The 16,138-nt window shown below is 37.3% G+C and overlaps 1 protein-coding gene across 1 annotated transcript; it reads left to right on the top strand.

Moving 5' to 3' along the window:
* Nucleotides 1-467: 467 nt before the first annotated feature.
* Nucleotides 468-1,856, top strand: LOC130591423 (uncharacterized). The gene is made up of 4 exons (XM_057394738.1): nucleotides 468-584; nucleotides 718-885; nucleotides 1,638-1,712; nucleotides 1,806-1,856. The coding sequence occupies exons 1-4, from the start codon at nucleotides 468-470 to the stop codon at nucleotides 1,854-1,856; spliced, it is 411 nt and encodes a 136-aa protein (XP_057250721.1).
* Nucleotides 1,857-16,138: the final 14,282 nt, after the last annotated feature.

Genomic DNA, 16,138 nt, shown 5'->3' with positions numbered 1-16,138 from the left:
TAGTAGATAGATTGACGAAAACTGCTCGTTTCGTCGCTATTGGTATAACATGGAGTAAAAGGCAATTGGCAGATTCATATGTCCGAAATATCATCAGACTTCATGGAGCACCTTCAACGATAGTATCGGATCGAGATCCTCGATTTCTGTCGCATTTCTGGGAAAAATTACAAGAAGCCTTTGGAACAACACTCAAATTAAGCACCGCGTTCCACCCTGCAACAGATGGACAAACGGAGCGTGTAATTCAAATTCTTGAAGATATGTTACGAGCGTGTGTCTTGGAGTTTCAAGGGTCATGGGAGGAACGATTGGCCTTGATAGAGTTTTCATATAATAATAGCTATCAGGCAAGTATTGGGATGGCCCCGTATGAAGCCTTGTATAGAAGAAAGTGCTGAATGCCCATTTGTTGGGATGATATTAGTTCCGGAGTTCCAGTGGGGCCAAAGTTAGTGCAAGAAGCGATGGAGAATGTAAGAAAAATTCAGGAGAAAATGAAAGAGGCACAGGATCGGCAAAAGAAGTATGCTGATTTGAGAAGAAGGAAGTTGGAATTTGAGGAAGGAGAGGTCTACCTAAAGGTATCCCAACCAAAGGGTGAAGAGATTTGGAATGCGGGGGAAATTAAGTCCTAAATTTATAGGACCATATGAAATCCTCAGAAGGGTAGGAGAGGTGGCATTTGAACTTGCCTTGCCAGTTGAACTTTCTAAGGTTCATAATGTGTTTCACGTGTCTCAATTGCGGAAATATGTGCATGACCCTTCTCATATACTGACTTATGAACCTCTTCGGATTGATGAGCCATTAAGTTATGAAGAAAGGCCTGTTCGAATTCTGGATAAACGAGAAAAAGTGTTGAGGAACCAAGTTATTCCATTGGTAAAGGTGTTATGGTCAGACAATAATACTGAAGAAATCACTTGGGAGAAAGAAGTCGACATGAAGGCGCTACCCACATTTATTTTAAGGTAAATATTAGTTTCGGGACGAAACATCTTAAGGTGGGGAGAGTGAAATAGCCTTCCTGAATAAGTGGAATATTAGAATTAATAAACGTTCTTAAGGTTATTAAATACACAATAACAAGTAATAGGGCTAAGATTTGTTTCACATTATTAGTTACAAGAATGCTTTGTTAAATAACTTATTTATAGAATTCACGAATAACGGGTTAAAGAAATGATCTTAAATAAAATAAAAGAGATGGATCCAAGAGGAGGAAAGGAATTGGGTATGAATATGGGCTTATTGGGAGTCTATGTTTAAATTTTCAAGTGAATACCTTAACCTTAAATGGGTAAACCAAGGTAAAACATTAAATGGGGACTGTTCAGAAATTTCTGAACACACCTTTATGGGAACCAGAGTTTTGGACCTTGTAAATTCCGTCAAAGTGTAAAAAAATTACGTGAGAGTGTCTTAAATACATTAGGGAACTTAGGGTAAAGATTTCATCCCATTTAGAGTGAAAACCAGAAAGACCCAGAAGTTCCTTTCCTCTCCCTCTTACCCGCCTGTTCTGTTCTTTAGGAACCAGTTTTGGTTCTTCGTCTCCCTCTCCTAAATTGCTGCATAAAAACTCCTCAAAATTTACATGAAAGTTGATATCTAGCTATTTCAGTTGATAATAGGTATGGGAAGAAAAGTTTTCAAGCCAAAGGTCCAAGGAGATTAATCAAAGTCAAGGGAAGAAGAAGGTAGGTGAGGTAAGTAATGTATGGTTGAAAAATTGATTCTTTGGGTCGATTTTTGGGGAGTATTCTTGTAAGATTATTGATGATATATCATTTTGGATATAGGTACTAAGAAGTTCAGTAGAGAATCAAGATTTCAAAGAGGTTTATGAATGAAAAGGTAGCAAGCAAGCAAGGTACACAAGCATTACACTAAAACACTAAATTTTGGTTAAAAATTTCTGTAAATTGTTTGTGTGTGATTATTGCTACGAAATTGTTGTGTGCATGTGGTTTTATGATGAATATATATTTGGATAATTGCTGTTTTTGGTGACTAATCAAATGCATGTGAAGTTTCCCACTAGATTTATGCTTAGTTTGTCACAAAAACATGATTTTTGAACATTATAACTCATGAATATGTATCTAGTTGTTTTGTATGAGGTTTCTAATTAAATTATATATAATATGGCAGTAGCTATGCTATAGTTAATCTTAGAAATTAGTGGATACAAGAACCTAAGAACTAAAATTGAGTTAAATACCAAATTGTGACTATCGTTACTAGCCTTTTTAGATTAAATTTTGTCTCAAGTGTTAAGAACTTATTTAAAAAGAATTTTTGAGTAATATAACTAAAGGGGACAGTAGCTTGATATTATAGTATGAGAGTCAAAATTATTGAATTATGATGATTAAGCATTTTTAACGATTAAATCGTATTTCTATCGGAAAAGAAAAAAGGGATTGTTTCGATTTCAAGGTCTATTTCTTAATGTAACAATACTAACAAAGTAATACTTATATACATAAGACCCTATTATAATCGGTGCTTCTCGAGGAATAGTTTGGATAACAAATTTAACTATACTTTCGAAATTCATAATTTATAGAAAACCTTGTAAAGATTACTTTACCTTAAGAAAAAGAACTCTTGATGATTAATACTTAACCTTCACTTACTTAATTATTTTCTTTACAAATCAATAGTTTACAACTAGGTATCCATAGTGATTTCGAAGAAAGAACTACTTTATTTTCCTTCTCTAGTATATAATGTTTCCTTAAAACTTTAAATCAAACAAACTGATGTAATAAAGATTCTTTTATTCTCTTAATGGGGACTTCACATGATGAGATTAGTTCTTAGAAAATCTTGATTGAAGAATGATTTTCCTCAACACTCCAAATAAGTTTTGTTTCGTATATTATTCTTGTAAGAATGATGATTTTTAACTTGTGAATATATGAAACGATTGGGGAAAGAAGCTGCTTAGCAGTGATGTTTGTTTATGTGAATGATAAGGAATATGATAAGGAATATGAATGTGTAATGGGACATGTCCTGAAAGTCTTGCAAGCAGAAATGATAAGAGAAGGGAGACGTCCCTCATCAACTAGACACAGTTATATCTCTCTAATCAGGTTCTCTTTCCCTAATCGAAAGTATGCGGGTCTAATGTGGATCATATATCTATTTATATCTATTCCCAACTGTTTGTATAATTGTGTAAAAATGTGAATAAGATTTGAAACTGTTGGTAAGATCTTCGGAATGGTAATAAGAAACATTTTCTTTATTTAGAAAGACTCGGTTGTTATGTTCCTATTTCTTTTGTGATAAGTGGACCTTGTGTACCAGCCTTGCTGATTGAGTATATTGTGGAATGTTTTGTTATGGTTGGGGGACAGGGTCCCCTAATTTGCAGGAATAGGAAGAAAAGGTGTGAAGGATTACTTACTTGGGTATGCATGTGATTCAAGTAGTTAAAAATGGAGCATGGAAGCTGGACTTTTGAGTTATTTTGTTATTAATAAATAGTTTGCTTATTTTGGGTTATGTAATTTCTTAAATTGGATTTAGTTATCTCTCAGATTAGGATGTAACAGTTGGTAGTTATTTTCATTTGCTAATTATCAAGTAGGTTAATTATGATATCATTTGGCTACCCCCTTGTTATTAGGAGGTAGTTTCAGTAACACCACTCTGGTTAGATGTTTAACTCATGATCGACTAAGGGTTTATGAGCGGAATCATGAATTGGTTAAGCAACTAATCGAGTGGGCTGTTACATGGGGAGAGAGAGAGAAGAGTTTAGGGTTTTCTTATTTTCCTTCTCTGTTTCCTTTTTATACTCCCCTTCAACCCTAGGTTAAGTAAAATCAGTTTAACCTTTTTAAAACTCCAAAATTTCCTAAACCAACTCATATTATCAATATTTTATTCCTGTTATTTTGTAAATAAACTAAAATACCTTTTTATTAACTTCTTTATATTTTCTTAATTAATACGAAATAACTCCCAAAATACGGAGTATTACAGGCTTCCCCCCCTTAAAAGAAGTTTCGTCCCGAAACTTTGAGGTAGCCCGTCTTAACGACGATCTTTTGCACTTCTAAGTCCCAAATTTCACAAGCGTTTTCTAACGTTCGCACAACGATAAGCAGATAAGCAGTAATTACACATAACTAACATAATTAACATACTTCAGGGTGAAAGCGCGAAATTCTATCGCATTCTTCCCCCGTTAAAAGAAAAGTTACGTCCCCGTAACTCACGTACCTCTTGAAAAAGCTCAGGGTACTTCAGACGCATTGCATCTTCGGCTTCCCATGTGGCTTCCTCGGTAGTTTGATTTCTCCACAACACTTTGACAATTTTGACGTCCTTATTCCTCGTACTCCGCACTTTGCGGTCTAAGTAGGACAGGTTTCTCCTCATAGGACAAAGTTTCGTCTATCTCACGTTTTCCGGTTCAAGGACATGTGACGCATCAGGTACGTATCTCCGGAGTAGGGATACGTGAAACACGTTATGGACCCTTTCTAGGTCGTTGGGCAAATCCAGGCGATAAGCAACTGTCCCTACTCTCGCCAGTATCTCATAGGGTCCTATGAACTTAGGGCTTAGCTTCCCCTTTTTTCCGAATCGCATCACTCCTTTCATTGGGGACACCTTAAGCAATACTTTTTCCCCGACTTCGTAATTTCTCATTTCGCTTCTGATCCGCATAGGATTTTTGCCTGTCCTGTGCACCTTAATCTTTTCTTGAATGACTCGCACTTGATCCACTGTCTCCTGAATCATCTCAGGTCCTAACACCACAGTCTCACTAATGTCGTTCCAACACAAAGGGCTACGACACTTTCTCCCATACAGTGCTTCAAATGGTGCCATCTTAATACTAGCATGGTAGCTGTTGTATGAGAATTCTATGAGGTCCAAATGGTCTTCCCATGATCCTTGGTATTCTAAGGCACATGCTCGCAACATGTCCTCTAAGGTCTGAATAGTTCTTTCGGTTTGACCATCGGTAGCTGGGTGAAAGGTTGTACTCATCAATAGCTCACTACCAAATGCTTCCTGGACCTTTTTCCAGAAATTCGAAAGGAATCGAGAATCTCTATCTGATACTATACTCGTGGGTACTCCATGCAATCGAATGACAATTTTCACATAAGCCTTGGCTAAGGCTTCCATACTCCACGTATCTTTCATAGGTATAAACCTTGCTGTCTTGGTTAGTCTGTCCACTATCACCCATATGGTATTATTGCCTCCCCGACTCCTAGGTAAGGCGACAACGAAGTCCATGGATATCGAATCCCATTTCCATGTCGGAATGTCTAAGGGTTGAATCTTTCCTTGAGGTCTCTTGTGTTCACTTTTGACTTTCTGGCACGTTAGCATTTGGAAACAAATCAGCTACTGCTCTCTTCATCCAGGCCACCAAAATCTTCTTGAGGTCCTTATACAACTTATCTCCCCCTGGGTGGACGGAATAAGTCGTGTTATGACCCTCACTCATTATCTTCTGTTTCAGCTCTTCACACTTTTGTGGTACACACCACCTACCCTTATATCGTATGCTTCCATCCTCATGGATCGCAAAGCTTTTTGCTTTGCCCTCCTTAAGCTTTTGCTTTGATTCGCTCAAGCTTCACATCCCCAGGTTGACTCTCTTTTCATCTGCGAGAATTGGGTTCGATGGTTAGGGCACTCACAATCTTTCTACCTCCCCTTCATGAACAACTTCTATCTGGAGTCTAGAAAATTCCTCAAAAGTTTGTCGGCAACGACTAATGTATTCAGGCTATGGCTAGACTTGCGACTTAACGCATCAGCAACGACGTTGGCTTTACCCTCATGGTATTGGATGTCTAAGTCATAGTCCTTGATGAGCTCTAACCATCTGCGCTGCCTCATGTTAAGGTCAATCTGGGTGAAGATGTATTTAAGGCTTTTGTGATCAGTGAAGATTCGACAGGTCACCCGAAAAGGTAGTGTCTCCAGATTTTGAGTGCAAATACTATGGCGGCTAATTCTAGGTTGTGTTGGGTAATTGACTTCATATGGCTTCAACTGCCGGGACGCATAAGCTATGACCTTCCCGTTTTGCATCAGAACACAACCCAACCCATTTTTGGACGCATCTTATCACATCATATCCCTCATTCCCGTTAGGCAAGGTTAGGACAGGGGATGTTAACTCTCTTTGACGTTTGAAAGGCTTCTCACTGTCCTCATTCCAGTTAAACCTACAATCCTTCTTCATCAAGTTGGTCATTGGCTTTGCTATTTTGGAGAAGTCTTTCACAAATCTCCTATAGTAACCGGCTAAACCAAGAAATTATATCCGTGACATTCTTTGGTAGGCCATTCACTCACGGCTTTGATCTTTGCAGGATCTACTGACACACCCTCCTTGGAGACAAAATGACCCAAAAATGACACCTTTCCAACCAAAATTCACACTTCGAAAACTTGCATAAGTTGGTTGTCCCTGAGTGCCTGATAAAATGACTCTCAAATGACCTCATGTTCCTCCTTATTCTTAGAATAATAGTATGTCATTATGAACACAAGACGAATTTGTCGAGGTAGGGTCGGAAAATTCTATTCATAAGGTCCATGAAACTGCAGGCGCATTGGTTAACCCAAAAGGCATGACCGTAAACTCATAGTGACCATATCTGGTCCGAAGGCAGTCTTAGGTATAGCATGATCAACAATCCTCAACTGATGGTAACCAGACCTTAAGTCTATTTTGGAGAACATCCCCGCACCTGAAGTTGGTCAACAAGTCATCAATCCTAGGTAATGGGTACTTGTTTTTCACAGTGACATTGTTCAACTCTCGATAGTCTATACACAACCTCAAACTACCATCCTTCGTTTTCACAAACAAGACGGGTGCTCCCCATGGTGACATGCTAGGTCTAATATACCCTTTGTCGAGTAGTTCCTCCAACTGGTTCTTCAACTCATTCATTTCTGCTGAAGCCATTCGATATGGGGTTTCGAAATTGGTCCAATCCCAGGTACTAGGTCAACGGTGAACTCTACATCTCTTCCTGGAGGCGTACCAGGTATTTCTTCAGGAAAAACATCCTGGAACTCTCGGACTATGGGTACATCTTCAGGCCTCAACGGATCATCCTCAACTCTTCTCACCGAACACATAAATAGGGCATCCCTTGTCTACATAGTTCTTAAGTTGTAAGCATTGATCATTAATCCAGGTTCTCGAGTATTCTCCTATATGACATCTTTTTCCCGAAGGGTCCCTTAGTTCCACTTTCTGCGCATCGCAATCTATCTTAGCCATGTACTTCCCAAGCCAATCCATCCCCAGAATAATGTCTAGGTTCGATAAGTTAAACTCTATCAGATCATAAGGAAAGAAACCCTCACCTATTTTCAATGGCACTTTTAGAAATCTTTTAGAGCAGTTAACGGTCTCCCCAGATGGAATGACTATAGGCATAGAAATCGACTCAGACTCGACAATGCTAAAGTTCTAACAGTTGCATGGGCAATAAATGACAATGATGCTCCAGAATCAAATAATACTTTAACAGGAGTGGAGTTGATAGAAAATGTACCCGTGACAACATCTCTACGAGCCTCTTCTTCATCATGTACAGCTTCCCCTTGCCCTTATCTTGGGAATTGGTTGCATTGTTCCCATTAGAGATCTGATTGCTGGTGTTGGTCGCAGACTTGGAATAGTTAGAATTCCCATTGTAAGTACTTCCCCCGTTTCCATTCCCGTTTCCGTTCCCATTTCGGGGCTTGTCCCCATAATTCCCCTTATTTTGGCCATTGGGGTTCAGTTTGTTCTTTGAATAGCACTCATATGCTCTATGTCCTATTTTCCAGTATTCTCGACATTCGACCTTGTTACTCTCACAGTCTTTACAAGGATGGTTGTTAGGGAACTTTCTACACCTATACACACGCTCAGGTCTGCGATTATTGATGTTGTTATTGCGGTTGTTGTTGTTGGGATTAGAGTTGTTATTGGATCCCTTACCAAAATTCCTTTGAGGGTTTTGATGGTTTTGGTTCCCATTATGCTTTTTCTCGAACTTCTGGCCCTCGGGGTTTAATTTATCTTTGCGTTTCTCGCCAAGCTTACCCCCTTCCTCCCTCTTCCTGATAGCATAAAGATAAGCAACTTTGCCAAACACGTGGTGTAGAGAGGTAAATGTGTCTCCCCCCAGTCTACCCTGCAGGTCAAGAGTAATCCCTAGCTCGAAACGTGAGGCTTTAGCCTCCTCAGTAGGGGCAATCTTCGGGGCAAATCTCATTAGTTCAATGAACTTCCGGTAATACTCCTCCACAATCTTCGGGGCGACCGAAACTAAACTCGAATTAAAAAACCAAACATCCCAGTCCTCCCCTACTTGTTTCATCAAATAATCTGTACAACCTATGTCGTGAACCATCTGCGAAAAAAAAAAAATAGAATAGTCTAAGCTTTTGTATATAATAGGGTTTAAAAACATATATTATAGATATTCATGTTTAGGAGCTAAAATGCTCATTTTAACTTCGAAATTCACAAGTAAGATCAAGATCATTTCGATCAATGAAATAATTTTATACTAAAATAAGCTTTGAGTCTAACATCAATTTAGACCTATCCTTGTATACTCTCTTAATCTAGTCATATATGAAGATTTCAAGAATCTTTCACAATTTCAATTACACAAACAACACATACGAGTTCAACACACGAACGAAATTGCAATGAAATCATTCCTATGACTTAATGCACATGACATGATCTATATGCTCCTATCCCATACTACCCGTTTTAAAATCGTTTTAAAACGTCTTTGAAAATAGGAGCTTCTGGCTTTGATACTAGTTTTGTAACACCCCCAAAATCCATACACGTCTAATGCTACGTCGCATCGACTTTGGGACTGTTACCGTCGCAATGGAACGCAAGGCATAAATAGAAATACGATAACTCAAATCATTGTCTCAAAACTAAAATGCAGCGGAATTAAAAATGTAAGTACAACTCGGGAATCATAGATGACCCTTTTGTTCAAACTCAAACTTTAATAACGTTCTATAAAATCCAGTAATACTTAATCCAAAATGCTTAACTTCAAAACTAAAGACTAGCCCCGTATGCTTGATATCATGTAGCGACCAGCACACCTAGTCTGCTCCCATTGAAGCGTCAATGGTTCATCACAGGTCAATAAACACATAATAAACACAGAATCAGCTATGCTGAGTACGTGATGAACCAATGAAAATATATGAACATAAATGATGCACACATGAACAATCTGATATATGATACTACGTTATGTCACATCCTTTAGTCTTTGTTTAAGTGGTATCGAACGGGCACCGTCATCTTACTAGAATCATACGGGCTACTGAATCCTTAATAGACAACTTGGCCTATTAGATGAAATGCAAATACGGTTTTGTTCCGTCTCACACCCATCACCTTAGTATGCATACCCCCAAGATCGGACGGAACCTTCCGCCTACTTGAGTTATCAAAATATAAGGACAGTACTGTCGTCACAGTAGGCCTGCGTAGGAGTGTAGGACAGTCCCACACTCCCCCCATTGTTCATTACTTGTAGGGAGTCCAGCTACAAGTTATTGCCATAATCTTCTTTTACTACTATCTATTCTTTTCATAACCTTAAAGAGTCATTTACATGCTCTCTGAATTACAATGCTCAAATCTTATCTCTTGTAACACTCTCGTTACACTATGGATTAGATTAATAATGCTTATATTACACTACGATAGAACTTCGCATCTCAATGCAACATATTGATTTCACGTTACAAACGTCTAACCAAACAATCACAATCAACTGTTCCCTAACATGCTTCTAGGTTCCAATAAAATGAATTGCAACCTAATCATGATACTAAAACTTTAGAATTAAACTGGTACGCGTACGTACCTTGTAGCGGAGAATTTTGCTGTCTTAATTGAACGAGTCGCTTATGAAATTGGGACCTAAACCGTTAATAACAAGCTTTAGTGCTACGTCCTTGAACACACTAACAACTACTACGTACTAAGACCATAATGATCTAATGATTCGAATTAAACGATAGCTAATACCTTATTCAAGAACTTTCGTTACTTTTCTATTCTAGTGGATTTAGCGTTTTTAAGAGTCAAAGTTAGTGAGCCACTAAACTCAGTTAATGTCATTAGTCTACTATTTTACCAAACCAGATAAGTTATAAGTCCAACCACGTCTTATGTCAAGAAGTCCAGTCTTACGTCCAAGAATTAGGTCTCATGTCCAAAAGTTAAGTCATATGTCCAAGAGTTAGGTCCCATGTCCAAAAGTTAAGTCATATGTCCAAAAGTTATATGTCCCACAAATCAGGTCACGCATAATAAGATGCTAACTTTAACTAATACAGTAATACACTTTTCTACGTCCCATCTTATTCCATTACAAACGTTAACCAGATTTTTAACTTAAAAACAGAATAATAATTTAACTAGTTAAACAGTCTAATAAATTACTAAACAAGTTTAATTACTAATTACTAATTACTAATTACTAATTACAACTTATGTAATTACAAAAACAGTAAATATAAAAATAAACTAATAAAACTGATATAGTGTTAAGTACATAAATTATACCGCTAAAACTCGCCGGCAAAAGAACTCCGGCGAACGAAACACCACACCACACACGCGCACCACTTTCGCGCACAAAACCGAAATGTCGCACCACACGCGCACAACAGCCTCGCAAGGTTTCGCACACCCCCGTCTAGTCTTCGTCGCCCAAACACACTCGCGTGACCCAGATCTGTCGCGCCACCACACTCGCACGAATCGGGCACCGCTCGACCTTTTCGCACAACACCCTCGAGCACCGCCCACCTTTCGCACAACTCCCTCGAACACCTTTCGCACAAACCCTAGAGCACCCTCGAACACGAGCCAACACCACCGCTTGCACCAAACTTCGACACTCACGCACAAACCCTTCGCACGCACCGCCTTGAACTGACGAAGGTGAAGGCTCAAGGGTGGCGACGAGAGAGATAAAACCGAGAGAAGAGCAGCGAGAGATTGAGAGAGAAATTGAGAGAGAAATCTGAGAGAGAGAGAGGGAGATGAAAGTCGGCTGAGGGAGAGGGAGAGAGAAAAAGCAGCTGGGGCGAGAGAGAGAAGAGTTTAGGGTTTTCTGATTTTCCTTCTCCTTTTCTGTAATGACCTTAAGAGACGTCTTGTGGATGAAGGGCATAACACTCCATATTCTGTGCACCCTAGGGGTGACAAGTTGTACAAAGACCTTAAGAGTATCTATTGGTGGCCAAATATGAAGCGTGAGGTAGTTGAATATGTGTCTAAGTGCCTAACCTGTCGGAAAGTGAAGATAGATCATAAGAGATCCATGGGGAAGGTTCAATCCTTAGAGGTTCCTGGATGGAAGTGGGATTCTATTTATATGGATTTTATGACTGCTTTGCCTAGGACGAGGAGTGGTATTGATGCTATTTGGGTTCTTGTGGATAGATTGACAAAATCCGCCGTATTTATACTTGTTAAGGAGACATGGAAAAAGAAGAAATTTGCAAAGACGTACATTAGGCATGTGGTGAGATTGCATGGGGTTCCAAGGGATATAATTTTTGATCGTGATTCGAAAATTTGGAAAAAGGTCCAATTAAATCTTCGGACAACATTGAAGATGAGTATAGCCTTTCACCCTGCGACTGATGGTCAGACTGAGAAGACTAACCAAACCATGGAGGATATGTTGAGAGCGTGTGCTATTGATTTCCAAGGTAGTTGGGAGGACCAATTAGACCTGATTGAATTTTCTTACGGCAATAGCTATCATGCGAGCATTAAGATCGCACCTTTTCGAGGCACTATATGGACGAAAGTGTAGAAATATCATTTGTTGGAATGATTTTAGTGAAAATATAGTTTTGGGGACAGAATGTATTGAGGAAACCGTCAGGAATGTCAAATTGATTATGACTAGAATTCAAGCTGCTCAAGATAGGCGAAAGAGTTATGCCGACTTAAAACAACGCGAAGATGAGTTTGCAATAGGTGATACAGTGTTTTTGAAGTATCACCCATTAAGGACGTCATGAGATTTGGGGAAAAGGGCAAGTTAAGTGCTAAATATGTTGGCCCATATGAGATTTTGGAGCGAATTGGGAATTAGCCTATAGGTTAGCATTGCCAATGGAGTTTGAGAAGATACATGATGTGTTACATATTTCCCAACTCAAGCGATATATCCCTGATGAGCGTCATGTCCTAGAGCCTGATCGGATTCAAATTGATAGTAGCCTCACATATGAGGAAAGTTTTGTCAAGATTCTTGACAAGAAAGTGCATAGTACACGCAATAAGGGCGTCCATATCGTGAAAGTGCTTTGGTATAACCACGAGTCTAAAAAGGCAACGTGGAAAGCTGAAGATGAAATGAAGAAGAAATATCCAGACTTGTTCCTTGAGGTGAGTTACGAGGGCGTAACTTGTTTTCTTTAAGGGGGTTAGAATGCGATAGAATTTCGCGCTTTTTGGGTATTTTTATGAGATTTTTATGCTTATTTTGGCGATTTGCACATATTGGTGCAAAATAAATAGATTCTCCGCATAAGAAAACGTGTTCATGAGTAACACAATCGTTTTTAAGTTGGTAAAAGTGTGCACATGAGTGACACAAGTATTTCTCAAATGAAAGTTGTGTTTAAAACTTTTGAAAATGTGTGAGTTTTCGGGTCAAGTTTCGGGATGAAACTTCTTTTAAGAGGGGTAAACTGTAACCCCCCGTAAAAATCTGGATTTTATAAATATATTTTAGCATTTATATATTTATATTAAAACATAACTTAGTTTAAAATAATTTATTTAATTAAAGAAAGTTGACTATTTTGAAAGTCAAAAGAATTATTTTAAGAATTAAGGAAGTTAAAAATATTTTCGTTAAGGCATGCTTTGAAAAATGTTTGAAATACTAATTGGATTTGAAAAAGAAATTTGAATGGGATTGAGGAACCCAAATTCTAAGTGGATTAAGAAAATGACTTCTATTGATGTTAGGAGTTTTAAATCATCAATCTTATTCATCATTAAACTCTATTGAAACCCAATTGCTTTTTCCTAAGCCCAAAACGAAAGCCTACATATAAATACCTTGAACGCAATTATTTTACCCACACAAATTTTCTCTCTCCTCACACTAACCAAACCGGCGGAATCTCTCTCTCCTCTTCCACGTGATTTCTTCCTTCTCCTCTTTTCTTTCTTCCTCTTTAAGAAATACTTTCTTCTTTACCAAGAAATGTTACAACACCACAATTTCCACCACCGTCGAGTTGTCGTGTTGTCGTCGCTGATGTCCTTCATAGGTCGGCGACCTCCTCTCTGTTCTTCACGTCTGAAGTTGGACAATCAGAAGTTGGGGTACATGGTGAGCGTGTGACAAATCATATTTATATATAGTTTTTAGGTACATTTAGGTTGTATTTTAGAGTATTTAGTTTCATGTTAAGGTTCATTATTGCATTATATTCTTAAGTTATGCTTTTCTACTCCTATTCGGTATATTTTTCTTATTTTTGATGAATTTCAGGCATTGAGGACATATTTGGAGTATGATTACCTAAACTTGAGGATTATGAGCACTTGGAAATAAGTTATAACGCATAAGGATCGTATGGATATGTCACAGTATGAGTTTGAGCAAAAATGAAGCGGAAAAATCATTAGAAGAAATGTGAAAAAAGAGTCATGTCTACTCTTCTGATCATAACTTTTGATGTGCTTATTTAAATTTAGTAATTCTAGCAAATTTGGAAATTAGACTTAAAGAGCTTTCCAACTATAGGTGGCACGCCCCGAGGAGACTTCTAGTCAAGGAGTTATGTCTTTCGGAAGATTGCACTGTTTCTGCTGAAATCTGCTACGCGTACGCGCGGATCACTAATCCGCCCATTAATGATTTATTTAAAACTTTCTTTATCTTGTAAATTACTTTCCTAGGCATATTATGTTATTGAATATTGTTTAGATTAGTTTTTCATTCTTTCTCTCTCCTCCTCCCCTCTCACGTTAGTTTTGATATTCTAGGTTTTAGTTTTGTCTCCTCTCTTCCCCTCTAGTTTTTTTTAGTTGTAAACCCTAGTTTTTATTCTTCTTCATTAATTCATGAATTATATTAGTTTCTTTCATTGATTTCTTTAATTATGTTTTCTTTTATAGTTTTACATCTGATTTTTTATTTCATGATAGAGTAATTTTTATTTCTAGGATTTTGGGAATCCATGTTTATATGCTATGATTTGATTGATATTTATTCATGGTTTGATTAGTTATTGATTTCTCTAATTGATTAGTGTTTTTATTGTTAATCTTGCAATCTGATCAATTGTCTAATTAAATATTGCTAATAGAGCGAGAGTCATAGATCGAGAGATAGTACTCTTTAGAGGCTTACCTACAATTAGCAAATCTGATTATGTTGAGCGACCGTACTAGCATATGTTGATTTGAGAGCGTTAAGGCTCAATCGTAGGATTAACTTGTGTTCTAGATATCTGATTAATTGAACTATTGATGATATTTTGATAGATTATAGTTATAAACATGGTGAACCATTACCCTAGATCTTTTTTAGTTTGATTTTCGTAGTTTAATTAGTTTAGAACTTTATTTCAATTATTCTTGATCTTGTTTAGTTTCTCCATATCTTAGAAGCTAGATCAAAACGACCATCTCTCTGTGGATTCAACCCTACTTACCCTACTACATTATTAGAAGGTTTTGCAGGAATTATTTTTGACAGGTGTACAACAGCCTATCAGCGTGCCATGACTTTTTCTAGGACTTGGATTGATCACCGTTCTTATTTTTATTAAAAGGTTCTTCGATATCGCAGGTCATTGTGGAATAAGGAGTCGCGCCCGTATTTCGTCTTCCTAGGTGAAGGCTGGTTTTTAGTTAGACAACTCGGTCCAATAACTATTCCATTAAAGTAATAAAAAGATGGTTAAAGTTTAGTTCAGTAAAAATTATTTACAGATTATTATATTGTTATATTGTTACTTGTTAGATTGTTAGATTGTTATATTGTTATGTTATTATTTATCTCTGCTTATTATGTATTAGTATCATGTTAGAAATGTTTATTTATTATTATGTTGTACTCAACTTTGATTACGTGCTTTGTTTGTGTATGTAAATCATGGCTTTGCCTTACTGATCCTGTGATGACCCATTCTTGGTGAGCAGATTCTTTAGTGCATTGACATCTACAAGTTTGCAAATGTTGTATCATGGGAATCTGGAAATGGAAAGCTTGTGTAACATTTTGACTTAATTGTTGTTTTTAGAATGAACATATTATTTAAGTTTGGTTTGGAGTTAACATTAATAGTGTGTTTGATTTTTAAGTACTTTGTTTATTTATTATATTTTTATTCTAAAGTTTAGTTATATGTTTTTTTCTACAAAAATTAATAGCAATTATCACACGGGCGATAATGCTTTGATGATTCTCTAAGTTTTATATTGAAAAAGTAATTTGAAAAAGAGAGAATTATCAGGGTGTTACATTGGACCGAAATTTGTATTTTTTTATTCAAAAGAATCTTTCTTTGCTAAGCTTTAAACATATTAATAAATTCGATAAATTAAAAACTAACAATACTAAAAGTAATAATCTTAAAGGCAATAAAGATGAGGTTTTAACTTCCTAACTTTTCTAAGTTTAAAACTATTTCTTGACCTTCAAACTTATTTTTACAAAAAAAAAAATTACGGTCCATTCCGCTCCGGACCGGACCGGAAACCCGGAATCCTAAGTTTTCATGGATTGGAGATCGGACAGAAATTTTCCGGTCTGGTCCATTCCGGTCCGATCCCCAGTCCAATTGGGGAGAAGGAGCAAGAATGATGGGAAATGCTTTGCTAGTGAACCCATGTCGGCTTTGTTTATTCTATGTATTCTAAATATTTTGATGGAAAATTTGGGATTATTTAATTTCTTAGATATGCTTTGAAAATATTTGAGCGAAATAAAACAACAGAAGAGAGAGATTGACGAACAAAGAGAAGGAAAGAGAAGTGCTAGCTAGAAAGTGTTTGATCAACGCTAAATTGTAGCCTAAGGTTGTTTCAAATAAA

The sequence above is a fragment of the Beta vulgaris genome, chromosome 5 (genome assembly GCF_026745355.1).
Source record: "Beta vulgaris subsp. vulgaris cultivar EL10 chromosome 5, EL10.2, whole genome shotgun sequence".
Lineage (NCBI taxonomy): Eukaryota > Viridiplantae > Streptophyta > Magnoliopsida > Caryophyllales > Amaranthaceae > Beta > Beta vulgaris.
Note: the sequence above shows the minus strand (reverse complement) of the source record. Positions and strands in the feature narration are given on the sequence as shown.